The sequence below is a fragment of the Microtus pennsylvanicus genome, chromosome 16 (genome assembly GCF_037038515.1).
Source record: "Microtus pennsylvanicus isolate mMicPen1 chromosome 16, mMicPen1.hap1, whole genome shotgun sequence".
NCBI classification, from domain to species: Eukaryota; Metazoa; Chordata; class Mammalia; order Rodentia; family Cricetidae; genus Microtus; species Microtus pennsylvanicus.
In genome coordinates this window covers 48,768,805-48,786,056 of record NC_134594.1, presented here as the reverse complement: position 1 = coordinate 48,786,056, position 17,252 = coordinate 48,768,805, and the positions used below count along the sequence as shown (strand labels likewise).

The 17,252-nt window shown below is 36.5% G+C and overlaps 1 protein-coding gene across 5 annotated transcripts in view; it reads right to left on the bottom strand.

Moving 5' to 3' along the window:
* The window catches only part of Lrba (LPS responsive beige-like anchor protein), a 478,393-nt gene that overhangs the window by 421,039 nt on the left and 40,102 nt on the right, over positions 1-17,252 (bottom strand). For all 5 annotated transcript variants that reach the window (XM_075950353.1, XM_075950356.1, XM_075950355.1 and 2 more), the window contains exons 3-5: positions 4,611-4,842; positions 4,065-4,165; positions 601-696 (exon numbers count right to left, since the gene is read on the bottom strand). In XM_075950353.1, the coding sequence (XP_075806468.1) occupies positions 601-696; positions 4,065-4,165; positions 4,611-4,842 (429 nt within the window). The remainder of the gene's footprint in view (positions 1-600; positions 697-4,064; positions 4,166-4,610; positions 4,843-17,252) is intronic.

The following is a 17,252-nucleotide window of genomic DNA, read 5'->3' as shown; positions in this document are numbered from 1 at the left end:
TTGACCATCCCGCCTCCATCACCAAAGTTTGGGGATTAAGGCTAAAAAAAAAGATGTTCGAAAAACAGAAAGTCAAAGCATTACACTCTGACAGGTACAAAGATAAATTCACAGTATAGTGTAACTGCATATGAAAAAAAAAAAAAGACTGGGGACTGGAGAGATGGCTCAGCGGTTAAGAGCATTGCCTGCTCTTCCAGAGGTCCTGAGTTCAAATCCCAGAAATCACGTGGTGGCTCACAACCATCTGTAATGAGGTCTGGTGCCCTCTTCTGGTCTGAGGGCATACACACAAACAGAATATTGTAAACATAATAAATAAATGGATATTTTTTAAAAAGATGTTTTAAAAAAATTTTTTTAAGGTTGTTATTCCTTCACTAAACCAAGTAGGCAGCTTTCTCAAATGCCTTAAGAAGCAATTTCTCCATCTCTCAAACTGCTAGGGGGAAAACCGTCCTAAGGATTAAGCAAAGTCTTGCAGAAAAGCTTCTGCCTAAAATAGAACTGCCAAGTTCCATGCCAGTGTAACAAGGCTGTACGTCCAAGTAGCAAGGAGAAGGAGAAATTTGGGTGTTTGCCTCATGCACATTTACTTACTGCAGCACTCTTTCCTGGAAAGTTGAAAAAGGCATCAGGACCGTATTTCTGAGGCATATGCTTTAACACAGACAGCAACTTCCCAGCATGTGGAGGCTATAAAATAACGATTTATTAATCATGCTTTTCTCCTTAAAACAAAACATATTTAATAATATTCATGCTTTAATATATACAAAATAACTTAATAATACTATAAACTAAAAGGTATTTATAAGAATAAACAATGCTATTTTCAAATACCTTAATACAATGAATTCTGTGTTATTTTTGTAGTACTATAGAGCACATTTTTGTTCAGTAAAGATGATCTAATATTGTTTCACACCCTCAAACATTTCAAAAACTGACCTTTAAAATTTATAAACTACTTCAACTGCCACCTACTCCTTTATACATCTTAATTTAACAAGTACTAAATAATGCTTACTTAGACTCTAATGTAAATGATACTTTAAATAAGTCATAATATTTTAACTTCACAACCTAAAACATGATCCTGTTATTTTCCTGATTTTACAGAGGAAGCTCTGAAGCGGAAGAGCACTCTCCCGGTCACACAGTGACTGTGGGGTCAGGATCAGAACTCAGTCTAACCCCAAAAGCACGGTTTGAGCCATAACACTCTCACCAGTTGAACCATGCCTTTGCTCCCCTTCTTTAATAGAGACCACTCTTTCAATGGCCTAACAGATACTGATCTATATCTCCAAATTCATCGTGCATATCTTTGATCCTGGGTTCTATTTACAAACTATCCCCTCTGCTTAAAATGTGCTCACTAAGCCTACCTCAGTCTCCTGCAAATCAAGAAAATCTTTCACATCCCTCAAAGCTCATCTTGAAGTCTAAAGTCCACTTCCTCAAGCAGTCCTCCCGGAACTCACAGAAGTGGTTAAATTTCCCTAGCATATTTCATTCTACAGTGTGCCTCAAATGTGCAGCATATATAAAGGGTTTAACATCATATTTTTAATGTTTCTTTGACCCACAAAACTATCTAGCACATGAAACAATCAAGAACTAAAATGAAAATCTCATTAATATTTATAAGGAAAGTCAAGGGCAATTAGATACACATTACCATCTTAATAAGCCTATAAGGAAATATAGTAAAAATAAGGGCATTCATTCTTCTTTATTACAAGCTGAAAACAAGGTCAAACCACAGGTGAAATCATTGGCTTTCTCCCATCTTGTTTTGTTTACTATTCTAAGATATTATTTCTATGTAACAGTTTAGCAGCCTTTTATCTTACTAGTAAGTGGAATATTTCAATCTAACAGATACCTTTTAACCATCCATACCACTCAATTTTAAAAGTATGATTAATATCAAATGACTACAATCACACTTATTTTTTAAATATATTTCAAAGAAAAACAAAGTAACAAAAAAAAAACTGAAACAGCAAATACAATTAGAAAATTAGACCATTTCCATCTAGAGAAATCATTCCTCCAAATTCCTTTTTCTATAAACAAATCAACCAAAGAAGATAATAAGGTAATCCTTCCCACAGTCCCTGTTGTAGGACACTACACTGGAAAGTCTTTAGAAAAAATATTAGATGCCATATCAAAAGTCTTTACAAATAAGCATGTTCATTGATGCTCTCATTCTACAGATAAACATCATTAATCTGTGTGTAGAATGAGATATGGGATTTGTACTCTACTGAAAGAGTCAAAGGGAGAAGTAGCTGGCTGTGTTATCCAGAGTGGACAGCTATTATTTTACGTTTATCTCGCAAGCTATTCTGATTGTCCTTCTTATCATAAATAGTTATATTATTATGTCTAATATTGGTGTTATGTACTCTGTCAGAAATCTTTCTGTGGCCTGTGGAATGGCTCAGCAGTTAAAGATGCTTGCCACTAAGACTGACAACCTGGGTAGAAGGTGAGAACCAACTCCTGCAAGCTGTTCTCTGAACACCAAGCATGCAGAATGGCACATGGGCATGCATGTGTACATGCACACACACAAATGAAAAAGTCGTGTATTTTGTTTAGCATTTAAATGACTTTATATTACATATCATTCAGCTGATTGATTACTCTCCTATGTCTCTGGCATTTGTCTTCTCAATACAGTGTCTTTTTTTCATATCATGTATTCTGAAGGAGGAGGAGGAAGAAGAGGAAGAGCATTGGGAAAGTGGCCAGTCAGCCTCGCCTACTTGGCCTTCCCTGCCAGGGAAGTGAGAGGTCTTTACACAGTAACAAGGTGCCAGCACCTGAGGAATAATATCCAGGCTGTCCTCTGGCCCCTACAGTCCATGCACACATGAATATGTACACACATAAACAAATAAACACACAACACCAAAAAGGGTTTTAAAAAAAAAAGGAACCATCTGAAATTCCCAATGAATAGAATTAAAACACTGCAGAAGGAAAAAATTCAGCTAAGAGTAAAGCAATAAAACCGATCTAAAACAAAGTTCTAAAAGAAAAGACAAAAAAAAAAAAAAAACAAGTGACCAGATCTCAGTGATCTGGACAGAATCTGCCGATGAGCTCAGTAGGAAAGCAGCTGTGTGAGGCTCTGAGTCTTACACAGCACTGAGGAAAGGCAGTGAGGAAAAATCTTTTCAAAAATTTTTGAATTTAATAAAACTAAAGTTACCTGAAGTTTGATGTCCCAGATGAGGGGAAAATGAAGAATAAAAGGAAGTAATATTTGGAGAAATAATAACAATTTTTTTTCAAAATGTGATGAAATTTACCAAGTTATGGAGAGGACAAACTAATAATGTAAATACATGGTAAACGACACAGGACCATAATTCAGTTCAGTTAATATCAATATAAAACAAAAAAAGCACCAGAGAGTTGGAGTTTACAACATATAAGCTAAAGAATATATCTTTTAACATGATGAATTATAGGTACAAATAAGGATGAAATTTGATAGACCTAATAATTATAGGACAGCTGGCTGAACTAAAGGCAATGATCAAGTCACTAACAGATCCAAACAAAAATCGAGCAATTATTTACTAGCAAATACTCCTCTAACAAACAGCTAATTAAATTGCAAGAAAAAAGAAAAAATGCTTTTCATAAGGTACCTGGACCCATCGATTGCACCTGGAGAGGACGGCTCTAACCTGCAAAGACGCTGTTCCCTGAACATGCTGCTCACATTAAAGGGCCATCACCACTCAGAACAGAAGGAAAGTGGGTGCTACTTAATACATTCTCAACATCAATAAATAACAGACATGTAGCTTTATAACACAATTTAACAAGGACCAAATTAGTAGTTACCTAGGACACACAAACAAAAGTAGCAATGCACATGAAATGCTACTTTGATCTCTTCCCCTCAATTTGACACGCACTGCATGTGGAATAATTATTAGTCACTTTATAAACTACTAATGACTTGGAAGAGGTACTTTCAAATACCAGAGCATTTAGTACTTAGAATGTTTTATTTTCATTTTTTTTTTTACCCATTGTCCTTTATCTCCTTGAAGTTTACTGAAGAAAAGCTTTAGTTCTCTAACTGTCAAACTATAGCTGGCCAGCACTCCCAACATGTCAACGAGAAGATCTGAGAAAAAGCAAACAAACAATGAAAAAGGTGAGCTACTTATATTTCTAGAGATAAAGAATTAAAATATGTGCTCACATAATAGTCTGGACACAAGAGGTATAGACACATGCCATGGGGCTTAAATGGCTCAGTGGATAAGAGCACACACAGCTCTTCCAGAGCACCTGGGTTTGGTTTCTAGGCCCGCTGGGTAAGGCACAGCAATGTGAAACTCCAGTTCCAAGGATATCTGACACCTCTGGCCTCCGCAGGCATTGCACACACTCACTCACTCACAAACACACACACACACTCACACTTAAAAATAATAAATAATATTTTAAATAAAAACATGCTATATAATCAAGTATTTGTTCTTAAAATATTGCTAAAAGAAATCTTTAAAATACAGTATTCAAGAATCAAACTATTTCTTACACACATTGCTACAGAAAAGTCATACCTGCAATCATACTGTCAGCTTTTTCAATTTTCCCCAGTACTCTTTCCACAAGGCCTACTTCCGTGCAGACTTGAAGGTTTCGTATGCTCTTCTTCAGAATGGCTGTAAACATGCTCCAGACTTCTGCTTGGCAAGTAATGTCACATTTCTCCAATAACTCCACCATGCAGATGATACTCTCACCTTCTTGGATAATGAAGTTCATCTCCAGATCAAATTGGCCTCCTACCAGCTTCCAAGGGAAAACAAACAAAAGCATGTTCAAGGCATTACTGCACATCTAGTACCACTATCAGCCGTCCCTAAACTTCAAAGTAGCAATGACTACCCATTTACAGCATCCCCCCAACAACAAAATATTTGACTTTTTCTAAGTCTCAAAAAAAATAAATCCTCTGAAGAAATCTTCAAATCTAGATAGCACAAAGCAGATTAAAACTTGGAATATAAAAATTAAAATATTTTAAAAATAACAAATATAGGGTAACTTAAAAAAGTCATTTTCAGATTCAATAAATTGTAGAAACGTGGTTTTTTAAATTAATTTATTTATTAAAGATTTCTGCCTCCTCCCCGCCACCGCCTCCCATTTCCCTCCCCCTCCCCCAATCAAGTCCCCCTCCCTCGTCAGCCCAAAGAGCAATCAGGGTTCCCTGCCCTGTGGGAAGTCCAAGGACAACCCACCTCCATCCAGGTCTAGTAAGGTGAGCATCCAAACTGCCTAGGCTCCCACAAAGCCATACGTGCAGTAGTATCAAAAAACCCATTGCCATTGTAAACTTGAGAGGTAAAGCCTTTTCTAAGCCCTTTAGACCTAAATCCTAGTGCTTGAGAAGTAGCGTCAGGGCTGGAAAGACAGCTTCATCACAGATGGTCCAGGTTTGGACCCCAGGGCTCACATTACACACAACCACCCTTAACTCCAATTTCAAGTCATTGGGCACCCTCTTCTGGCCTCCAAGGGTATCAGGCACACCCACAGTATACTTAAAGACATGGAGGCAAAACTCTCATCCTCATTAAATAACAAATGAACAAATCTTTAAAAAAAAAAGTATAAAGGTCAAGCATAGTGATATAGTGGCCCATGCCATTCCCAACACTCCAGAAAGCAGAGGCAAGCAGAACTCTGAGTTTAAGACCAGCCTGGTCTACATAGTAAACTCCAGGCCAGCCAGAAATATATAGTGAGATCCTACCCCAAAAACAAAATGAAACAAAACAAAAAAGAAAAGAGTTGAGGGTTATCTATAGTTAAATACTGAATTTAAGGCCAGCTTGGGCTACTAGAGACCGTGCCTCCAAAAAAATCATTAGGTAATTATCAAAATTCATTAACTAATTATCAAAAAATTATTAAATATCAAAAAAGATTGTTAAGATTTCTGGATTCTCACTGATCAATTTAATATAAATTAAAATTCTGAACAGAGACTATAGCTCAGTGCTAGAGTGCACACCTAGCATATAAGACTCTGGGCTTAACCTCAAGTAATTTGTGGGGAGGGGCTAAGTACATAAGAAAAAAACCACAAAATCAAAATATAATTACACAAAAGAGAAAAATCATTCATGATTCATGTTGTAAATATTAAAAAATTCCTAAAAGAAAAATTTGAAGTAAATTTTGGGACAAAGCAATGAATAAAATGACTACAATGACACCATGACATATGAGTAAAACCTCAATCTTGTTCACAAAATCAATTTTAATAACAAAATAAAAATTATTTAGGTATGTTATAAAATCCCAAGTCCTAAATAATATACATAATGAAATGTACTGTGGGTAAGGACTTGGGGAAATGTCTTCTCATATGTTAGTGATGCTAAAGAAATGGGTATAGTATATGTGGAAATCCACCCAGAAAATAGAATGCAAAATTAAAGAGTAACTTCTTCGAGCACAAGAGTAACTTCTGGTCAGAAAATACACCATAAAGTCTCAGGAATGCAGCAAACAAACAATAGATCCCACAGCCATAAAACACCAATAACCCTATACAGTGTTACATATGATAGCACACTGTCCTAAACCCAGCATTTCATGAGAGAAAAGCAGAAAGAGAAAAGGTTTTGTGAAAAATCATAGAGACACAATAGTAAGGCAGACAACTTCAGCAATATTTTCTAGTAGACAGAACCCAGAAGTTCTCAGTTGAGTACAGAAAGGCACTTCCTCAAATACACACAAACAGCATGTGGACAAACAAACCAAATAATTTACATGAAAAATAGACAAATGATGATAGATAGATAGATAGATAGATAGATAGATAGATAGATAGATAGATAGATAGATAGATAGATAGATAGATGATAGACAGACAGACAGACAGACAGATATGGAGAGTTCAAATACTGTGAAAATCTCTTCAACAATTATATGTCTTCTGAGTAGAACTAAACAGGACAAAAGGCTCATTGCAACTCGGTTGAGAAGCCTTGCCTTCACCTTAGTGTTACTAACATCCATCTTTCACTCTTATCTGTATACATTACCATCAGTAATCACCCTTCCAAGAAGCTACAGAATTAATTTGGAAAGTAATTTCCAAATAAAAACCCAAATATTTCACCAGCTTCTAAATTGAGCTTATAGTGTGAAAGCAATATTCAGACAGGTGTTTTAAATATTTTTCCACTGCATTAAATATTGTAAGATATGCCTTTCAAGGAGAAAATTGATGACTGAATTTTGTACATACAAATGTGTGGCATATTGATATACTGTATGCATGCATATCTATTATACCTAAAAACCAAGCGGAGAGCCTACAATATGTCAGGTTAACCCTTTCTAATAGTTATTTGAAGCTGATCAACCTTCAAAACACAAATTTGTCTCCACTGACGAGGATCATACCCAGGACTAGGCATCGCGAGCTATTATCTGAGCGGCAGTAATAGCTCTCCCCTCCAAAATGTAATCTTCCAAATGTCACAGGGAGTTATGAATATCTGAGCAGCCTAATGCACTTTACCAGCCATGAAATGTGAAAATGTAATCTTATTACCTTTTTATGGTTGTATTTTTTTTGAATAATGTAGCCTGGAAACTGATGTATAGTCTTTTCCTGCATTTTAGCATGATTTGGTCTCCTCTGCTATATAGAACATTTTTCAAAACTCTCTATTTCAACATATTTTAGTCTTGCATGAACTTCATAAACAATTTTTATAGCAACCTTCAGGGTGGCATAACATGCTTTATATAGGTCACAGTTTAATGTATATGATTATAGACCTTTTAAAGTATTTATTTCAAAGAATTCAAATGAACCTTACAACTTTTGTACCAAGATCTTAATTTGAGTGTGATAATTTTCATCTCAATAGTTTTAATAATAAAATGCCTTAACTTAAAATTGGTCACTAAGATGAGTCACTTATATTCTCAAAAAAAATAAAGAACAGAAAATTCAGGAAGATGAAAACTATGTATCTTCTCTTCAAAAGATTTATAAAGCTGGAAGATTGTAACTCAACACCCTGGTACTTCACAGGTGAACATGCTTACTCTAGATAACTCAACGTGAACTTGCTACATTTCTCCTCGGAGACAGGACAAGAGCACTGTGCAAAAGAAAATGGGGTAGGGTATAATCTCAGCCTTCGCCACCAACCAGGTTTCGCTATAGTTCTTGTGACTTGTCCAAAAATGTCTAAATTACTTATTCTGAGCTTGTTTACATATAAGAAAATAAAGTTCCTCTCACGTACAGTGTCACATTCATACAGGAATGGGTCCTTGGGGAAAACTAGATACTTTGAGATCAACATTTTTTTAAAAAAATTAGCAGTTTTGAAGCAAGCAGGATACATTAAAGGTACTAACTAACACAGAGATGAACGCCTTATTTTCCTAGGCTGACCCCAAACTCACAACCCTCCCATCTCAGCCTTGTCTTCCCAACCATCCCCCTGCATAACACATACAATACATAAACAGTGGATAGCCAGAGAAGCCACCTCAGAAGCTCAGCATCCATCTCATAGTGAGATTATAGTAGGTTCATCAATGTCCTGGATCCTAGCAACCACAGAACCACTGCAGCAGCCCACGGCCCAGATTTTCAACAGGACAAACACGTCTCCTTTTTAGAAACCACTAATGTGTTTTGGTGTCTCCATTGTACCATCTGAATTAATATATATGGCTATAGTTAAATTTCCTCAAAAGTTATAAAAATATACCTGTGACTATGTTTTATTACATTTGTTTTGCGTGTATGAACATGCGTCTGTGCACACCACAACACACATGTGGAGGTTAAAGGGTAATTTGTAGAAGTCAGTTGTGGCTCCCAGGGATGAAACTTAAGTTGTCAGACTCCACCTTTACCACTGAGCCACCTTACAGGCACTACTTGGGAGTGTTTGAAGTGAAATAGCAGGTGGTGAAACTTACACTGTCTATCTTGGTCTATTTATTGAGAACTGCATTATTTTTCCTAATAAGTTTATAAATCAAAATATCCTCACTACATTCTTATGAGATCATTCAATAAGCACCACTATGCCGTATGGCTCCCACTATGGACCAAATTGTTTGCTCCCTGGAGGGAAGAAAAATCTGCCAGGCAGTGGTGGCACACATCTTTAATCCCAGCACTCAGGAGAAGAGGCAGACCGATCTCTGAATTTGCAGCCAGTCTGGTCTACAGAGCTAGTTCCAGGAGTCAGAACTACACAGAGAAACCCTGTCTTATAAAAAAAAAAACAACCACCACCACTAAAATAAACAAATAAATAAAGCTATGTTAGCGTCTTAACATCCATTATTTCAGAAAGGAATTTTACTTGGAAATAGGTTGGTTGTAATGTAACTGGTTCAGACAAGGTCATGAGGATAAGCCCTAATCCAAAGTGACTACTAACAAAAAGGGGAAACTTACATAGAGGCATACACGAGTGAGAAAACCGGGTGAAGATGGACACAGAATTCTCGGTGATAATTTTAAGACAAATAATGGCAAAGATTCCTGCAAAGCCTCAAGAGCAGTGGCTCTCAACCTTCCTAATGCTGCGACCCTTTAATAACAGTTCTTCATGTAGTGATGACCCAACTGTAAAAGTATTTCTGTTGCTACTTCATAATTGTAACTCTGCTACTGTCATAAACTGTAGCAACCTGTTAAAGAGTCCTTTGAGACCCCCGAGCAGGGATTGCAAGCCATGGGATGAGAACCACTGTTCTAAAGGCTAGGAAGGACACATGAAAAAGATTTTCATAAACCGGGGTTGGTGGTGCACATCACCAGTACTCTGGAGGCGGAGGCAGAGGCAGGCGGATCTCTGTGAGTTGAAGGCCAACCTGGTCTACAAGAGCAAGTTACAAGACAGGCTCCAAAAGCTACAGAGAAACCCTGTCTCAAAAAACAAAGAGAGAGAGAGAGAGAGAGAGAGAGAGAGAGAGAGAGAGAGAGAGAGAGAGAGAGAGAGAGAGAGAGAGAGAGAACCAAACTACAACCACATTAGATTTTAACTTCTAGTATACAAAACTCTGAGGCAGTAAGTTTCTGCTGTTTCAGCAGCTCAATTACTAGGTCCTTGTTACACATTCCTAGCAAACTAATGACCCCAGTATCTACTGAAGTTGTTTTTTAATGCTACCAACTAAATTCCCCAGGAAACATTCTCAAAAACTCTTTTAAATGCCAAACCATGGGCTTCGGAGGTGGTTCAGTGGATAATAAACTCTCCATTTAAGCTTAAGGAACAGAGTTCAGATCACCTGAACCACATAAATGCCAATCAGGCATGGCAGCCTGCCTGGAATCCCAGCCCTCAGAATATAAAGATGTGATCCCCAGAGCAAACTGCCTAGTTAGACTAAATAGAATCAGTAAACTCTGGGTTGTAGTAAGAGACTCTGCCTCAATATATAGGGTGAAGAGCAATATATAGGTGAATGAAGAGGTGTTGGAAAGATGGAGGATCGAGGTGAGGTTCTTTGTTTATTTGTTGTTTTGTTTTTAATTAATTTTGGGGATATACTGCAGGGGTGAGGGATGGATATGGAGGGGCTGGAAATGAAAGGGATTGGGTGCATGATGTGAAATTTCCAAAGAATCTATAAAGAATTATGTTTTTAAAAAACTGAAAAAGAATCAATGAAAAAACCAAAAACAAATGGTATGGAGAAAAAATGTGGGCAAGTAAAAAAGGAAAAGGAAACAGAGATACAAGTGCAACCAGGCATGAGGATTACAGTCTATATCTGTGTGCCAAGAAGACAAGTAGGAGTAGCTGAAAGTGTGCTTTAATCCCAGCTACAGGGAGTTTCCTTTTATATATATATATCTTTTTAATCTCAAATATTGTGAGATGGCAGATATTTAGAATTCAAGAAAGAAACTGCAACTGTTTCAAAACTTATAAAAATATTTTTAACAAAACTACCCAAAAATGTAGTAAGTCCTTACTTCAGTGCTTTACTAATAGATAGGTGAGAGAATGTTCAGCTCTTTAGCAAGTACATAACCCCCAGCCTTTCAAGAGAAAGCTAACCCTCAATGACCTGCCACTGATAGTGAGACTATTACTCTTTACAAACTGCCATTCAATGAGTGACCAAAGAAGAATCTGACTGCTTTGCGGTCACAAACAATATTCTTTCCCTTATTTGTCCACAGCAAACCTTTGGGCTGCACCTTCTTCAAAATGTTTGCAGACAAAGCTCCACAGAAAGCAGAAAGCTTTTGAACTGAAGAGAACAGATTTAGCTTTAAGAGATTTTACTTGCAGATCTCTGTGAGTTCAAGGACAACCTAGTGTGTGAAGCAAGTTGCAAATTAACCAGCGCTAAATAGTGAGACCTGTCTTTTAAAAACAAGGCAAGGGGAGGCCTAGAGAGATAGCTCTTTGGTTAAGAACACTGGAAGTTCTTCCAGAAGACCAGGGCTTGATCACAAGCTACCACAAATTTCTCAACATAAAAAAGGAAATTTTAATAACCCTGTAATTAGTATGGAAATATTTGTAATTTTAAACAAAAAAAATACTTCAATGTTCACATAATTTCACTGCATATTACTATTAAATGTTTCAAAATGATCACAAATTTTACGCTTCTCAACTCAAAACAAAGATAGAGGAAAAAGATGGAAAAGAAACTTGATCACACATGAATCATGAATGCAAACCTACATAACAAAGTTAAAAAAGTGAGCTTCTAGCAAGGTGACTGGTTACAAAACAAGGATACAAGGACAGTTCTATTTGTGTCTATTAACAATGACGATATAGGCAAAGAAATAAAAATGGCAACATTTACAACTGACAGAAATATAAAAAAAACACTTAGACATAAAACCACCAAAACATGAAGAACTACGGTGTTGTCTCAACATTCCCCAAAAGATGGCATAGGTACATTTAATAGTTTCTATCATAAATCCCCAAAAGAGTTCTACAAATGTAGAAAATATTATTTTAAGATTTATACGGAAGAAGCAAATGAACTATAACAGAAAAGCAATCTTAAAGGGGGAAGTGGGAGGAAATTGCCTGCCTAATTTCAGATCTCTACATTGCTATGATGATCGGTAGGTACCATGAGGAGTCACCAGGAGGACAGACATACAAATCCATGGAACAGAAAAGAGAATCTAGAAATGAACTATACCGGCTGAGTTTTGACGAATGTGAAAAACACCTTAGTGGTGAAGACCTTTTAAGCACATGGCCTTTTAAGACATTAAAAAACAAACAAATAAATGCTATCACAAGTATCACACCCTACCCAAAACAGTTTAGTATAGGTCACAGGCTGAAATGTACAATATAAAACTATTAGAAAACAAAACTTCTCAAGGCTAATTAAGAGTTCTTAGACTACATACCCAAAAGCAAATCCCATGGGGAAACTTAAGAATTAGGCTTTATCAAAGATTACAAACTTTTGCTCAAAAAAAAAAAAACCCAACCTATATACAAACTATATTTGTAAACCAAATACTTGAGAAAAGGACATCTAAAATATAGAAAGAACTCTCCGAATCAAAATTCATTAGCAGAAAAAAGCTAATTAAAAAAATAAACCAAAGAGGGGCTGGAGAGATGGCTCAGAGGTTAAGAGCATTGCCTGCTCTTCCAAAGGTCCTGGGTTCAATTACCAGCAACCACATGGTGGCTCACAACCATCTGTAATGGGGTCTGGTGCCCTCTTCTGACCTGCAGACATACACACAGACATAATATTGTATACATAATAAATTAATTAATTAATTAATTAATTAAAAAATTAAAAAAAATAAACCAAAAAACAAAACATATTTCACTTAAAAAGATATTAAAAAGACAAATATATGAATAAAAGTTTAAAACTATTAGATATTATTGAAACTCAGACTACAATGAGATATCAGGACACAGCAATCAGAATGAAAACAAAAACATCAATTCCTAGAGAAGTTACAGAGAAGCTGAATCACTTATATGTTGCTTGTGAGGATATGAAATGACACACCCACTGTAGAGACAGATCGGTAATTTCTTTCAAAAATTAAACATACAACTACTATTGGAGCTAGCAAATGTATATCTAGCATTTTTCCTTAAAAAAAAAATATGTGCCATGAGAAAAAAAATGTAACATGAATGTTTATAACAACTTTTTTCGTAATAGCCTGAAAATGGAAACAGAAAACCTTTACCGTACCCAATACACAACAAACAGGACAGAGTGCTGATACACACAACAATCCAAATAAATCTTCAGGATATTGTACTAGCTGAAAAAAAAAAGAATTTATATATTATTCCATTTATATGCAATTCAACTGGAAAAACAAAGGGAAGAAAGACTGGTGGTTTTCAGCAGTTACAAAGGGGAGCAGCAGGAGGAAGAGGCAAGGCTATAGGGAGAAATCAGGAAGCACCCATGTGTGCTGGAAAGTTTCATTATCACTGTCAAAGCTATTGTGCTTCTGCAAGGCTTTTTCATATTGGAGAAAAGTAGATAAAGAAGAGAGAATTTCTCTTTCTAATTTCTTAAACTGCATGTGACTCTGCAACTGTCCTGAAACAAAGATTTACTTCTAAAAATAAGTAGATCTGGGTATGGTAACTATGATCCTGGCAGTGGTGAGCACTGGGGCAAGAGGGTTACAAGTTCAAGTCCACCTGGGCTATAAACCAAGGGCCTGACTCAGAAATACACAACTGGAACAACTGTCTCAAAAAAATAAATAATAAAAAAAACAATTGTGTGAAGTAAGAACTTGTTACAGGATTAGTTGTTCACCATATTAAAACCTGCATGAACTGCAACTTCGGAGGGAAGAAAAAAAGAAGCCAAATTAAGGAGACAGAAAACTCATGTGAACACAATTCTTAAGCCACCCAGAGACTACAATTTCCATTTCTGAAATTCTCCCTCAATCTCTATCCCAGAAAAAAAAAAAAATAAAGTGGGTATATTTAATCACTTACCTATACTTTAAAAGGATTGACACTGTTATTCACCCCAAAAAATTAAGCAATAGTATTATCAGTTTTACTGTATATTCTATCAACTAAGCTCTAATACTTGCATTAGAGAAAAATATGCAAATCTGAACCTTCAAACAGGAAATGAAATTTTCTAAATCTATTGCATAACTTCAGACTCAGGCATGCACTGAAGGATAATAAATCATTTAAACCTTCATACACAGAACCTTTTTAAATTTGCATTTATCTACAGTAAATACTGCCATGTTCTTTAATAGATTACTAGTTCAATCTAGCAAACTAGTGATTTATACCACTGTCATCTTTTAAAAATCAGAAATCTGTCACCAGTGACAAGCAGAAAGTCCACTGAACTTACACTGCATGGACTGAAACACCACAGGATATGAAACAGCAGGCAGTCACACATCCCATATTCCAGCCAATCACCTCAATGTGTGTGTCTAATTATGTGTTTGATAACGTAAAAGTACATAGTATTTGTTCAAGCACTCCACCTCCACTGTCATTTCCTTAATACTTCCAAACTATTTTAGATTACATTGTTACTTTCACAGTTACTAATCTAAAGTCTTATTTTGAAGAAGAGTAAGATTTGGAACATAAAAAAAAATCAGACCCAAAAGTAAATTCCCTGGAGACAACTAATGTATTAGAGAGAGAGAGAGAGAGAGAGAGAGAGAGAGAGAGAGAGAGAGAGAACTAATGTATTAGAGAGAGAGAGAGAGAATGTGTAAATAAAATAGCAAACTACAGACTATATTTGAAAAGCAAATATCTCAAAAAAAGGATATCTAAAATACATAAAGAACTCTCCAATTCAACAGTAGAGTAAGAAGACCCTGTCTCAACAAGAACAAAAGGAAAACATTGACAAAATTTGGTTTCACTGATCAAGAAAAAAAAAAAAGACTCAAATCATTAAAATTAGAAACAAAAGAGAGAGCATATTACTACCAGCCTTACAGAAACATTGTCAAAAAGTAACAACTTAGATAAAAGTAAAAAATTCCTAGAAAGCTGATGTGGGAGTGTCATATATCAATCTGTTGATTTCATTGGCTAAGCAATAAAGAAACTGCTAGGCCCATTGGATAGGCCCACCCTTAGGTGGGTGGAGTAAACAGAACAGAATGCCGGGAGGAAGAGGAAGTGAGCTCAGACTCGACAGCTCTCCTCTCCGGAGCAGACGCCTTCAGCAGAGACGCCATGCTACCTGCTCCAGGGAAGACGCACGCTATGAAGCTCTGACCCAGGATGGACTTAGGCTAGAATCTTCCCGGTAAGACCGGTGCTATATAGATGATAAGAAATGGGCAAGTCCAGGTGCGAGAGTTAGCCTAGAAGAGGCTGGGTAGAAATGGGCCAAAGCAGTGTTTAAAGGAATACAGTGTCTGTGTAATTATTTCGGGTAAGCTAGCCGGGCAGGCGGCTGGGGTTTTGGGGGACGCAGCCCCGCCGCCGCTCCATATTACTACAGAAAGCCCCTTATTCCTGAAACTGGTTCTATAAGAAAGAGAAAAGATAAAAAGGTTAGAAACAAAAAGATAATAATCAAAAATAACTCACAAAGCACAGCTGGAACTCTGACAGTTTTGTCAAAAATGAACTAGTATAATTCTTCACAAACTCCTCAAAAACTCAATGAAGGCAGTGTTACACTTGTACTAGACACCTAACTAAGTACAGGAGATATCACTAAAACATGAGAAGAAATATTAACAACATGTAAAAATAATTCTACACAATAAGCAAATCAGATTTATTTCAGAAATACAAGTTCAGTTTAACACATAAACATTAAATTATAGGGCTGTAGATGCCTCTAACGATAAAATATCTGGGGCATGAGTTCAAGGCCTAGGACCCATACTTAAAAAAAAAAACAGCCGGGCGGTGGTGGCGCACGCCTTTAATCCCAGCACTCGGGAGGCAGAGGCAGGCGGATCTCTGTGAGTTCGAGACCAGCCTGGTCTACAGAGCTAGTTCCAGGACAGGCTCCAAAGCCACAGAGAAACCCTGTCTCGAAAAACCAAAAAAAAAAAAAAAAAAAAAAAAACAACAAAAAAAAAACAAACAAACAGAGTGGCATATATTTAATGCCAGTCCTGGGAAGGTGGGGACAACTGGATCCCTGGGGCTGGCCAGGCAGCCTAAGCTGTGTGGAGAGCTTCAGCCCAATGAGAGAACATGGCTCAAAAAAAACAATAAAAAAGTAGGTAGTATATGAGAAACAATATACAAGGGTGAGCTCTGGTCTCCATACACATAAGCATGCAACTGTACACACACACATATGCTTTTGCACCCACATACATACGTATATACAGTAAAAAGCAATAAATTATATACATGGATAACAGAAAAAGAAAATAATATGATCATCTCAATAAACACAAAAAGAATTTGTCAAAATCTAACAGCCTTTCATGATAAAAACATGTGAAGTAGATAGAGAAAAGAATGTGCTCAACCTGATAGCGTCTGAACAACTAACCCTGTACTTAACAGAAGTATCACTAGGCAGTTATAACATAATTTAAGCACACACTCCAATAATACCACTGTAATTGGTACTTAAGAGTATATGTGTAGTTCTGGCCTCTGAAAGCCACACGAGCAATAACCAAAGTGTAACAGTGAGTGTAAACAGTACTCTGGCTGAAGTCTTGAAGGGGCACTTCTGACCGAGGGTTTCTCTTAAAAACATCTGATCTAAGGTCTAGGGCTAGAAATAAAAAACTGAGCCTAAATTATCTTGCCATACACAATAGCAGGATTATCATCAGATGAAAAAGGCTCTGCCAAAAATACCCTATTAGCCAAAGACAAGGTAATCTGTGGTTCAATGATAAGAACAATTATAATCAAATACATTTAAATTCATGAAATTTCTAATTCACAAGAACAAATTCACTGGTTTTCTCTAAAGTAGTATTCCACAACCTTCCTGCTTTTGTGGCCCTTTAACATAGTTCCTCATGTTGTGGTGACCCCCAACCATAAAATTATTTCATCATACTTCATAACTATGATTTTGCTATTGTTATGAATCATAATGTAAGGATATGATATGCAGGATATCTGTTTTCAACCTCTGTGTGTGAGCCATTGCTCTAAAAGATGATAAGGCAGAAATACCTGTCCCTTTGAAAACTAGTAAAATTAAGAGAAAAAACTGCC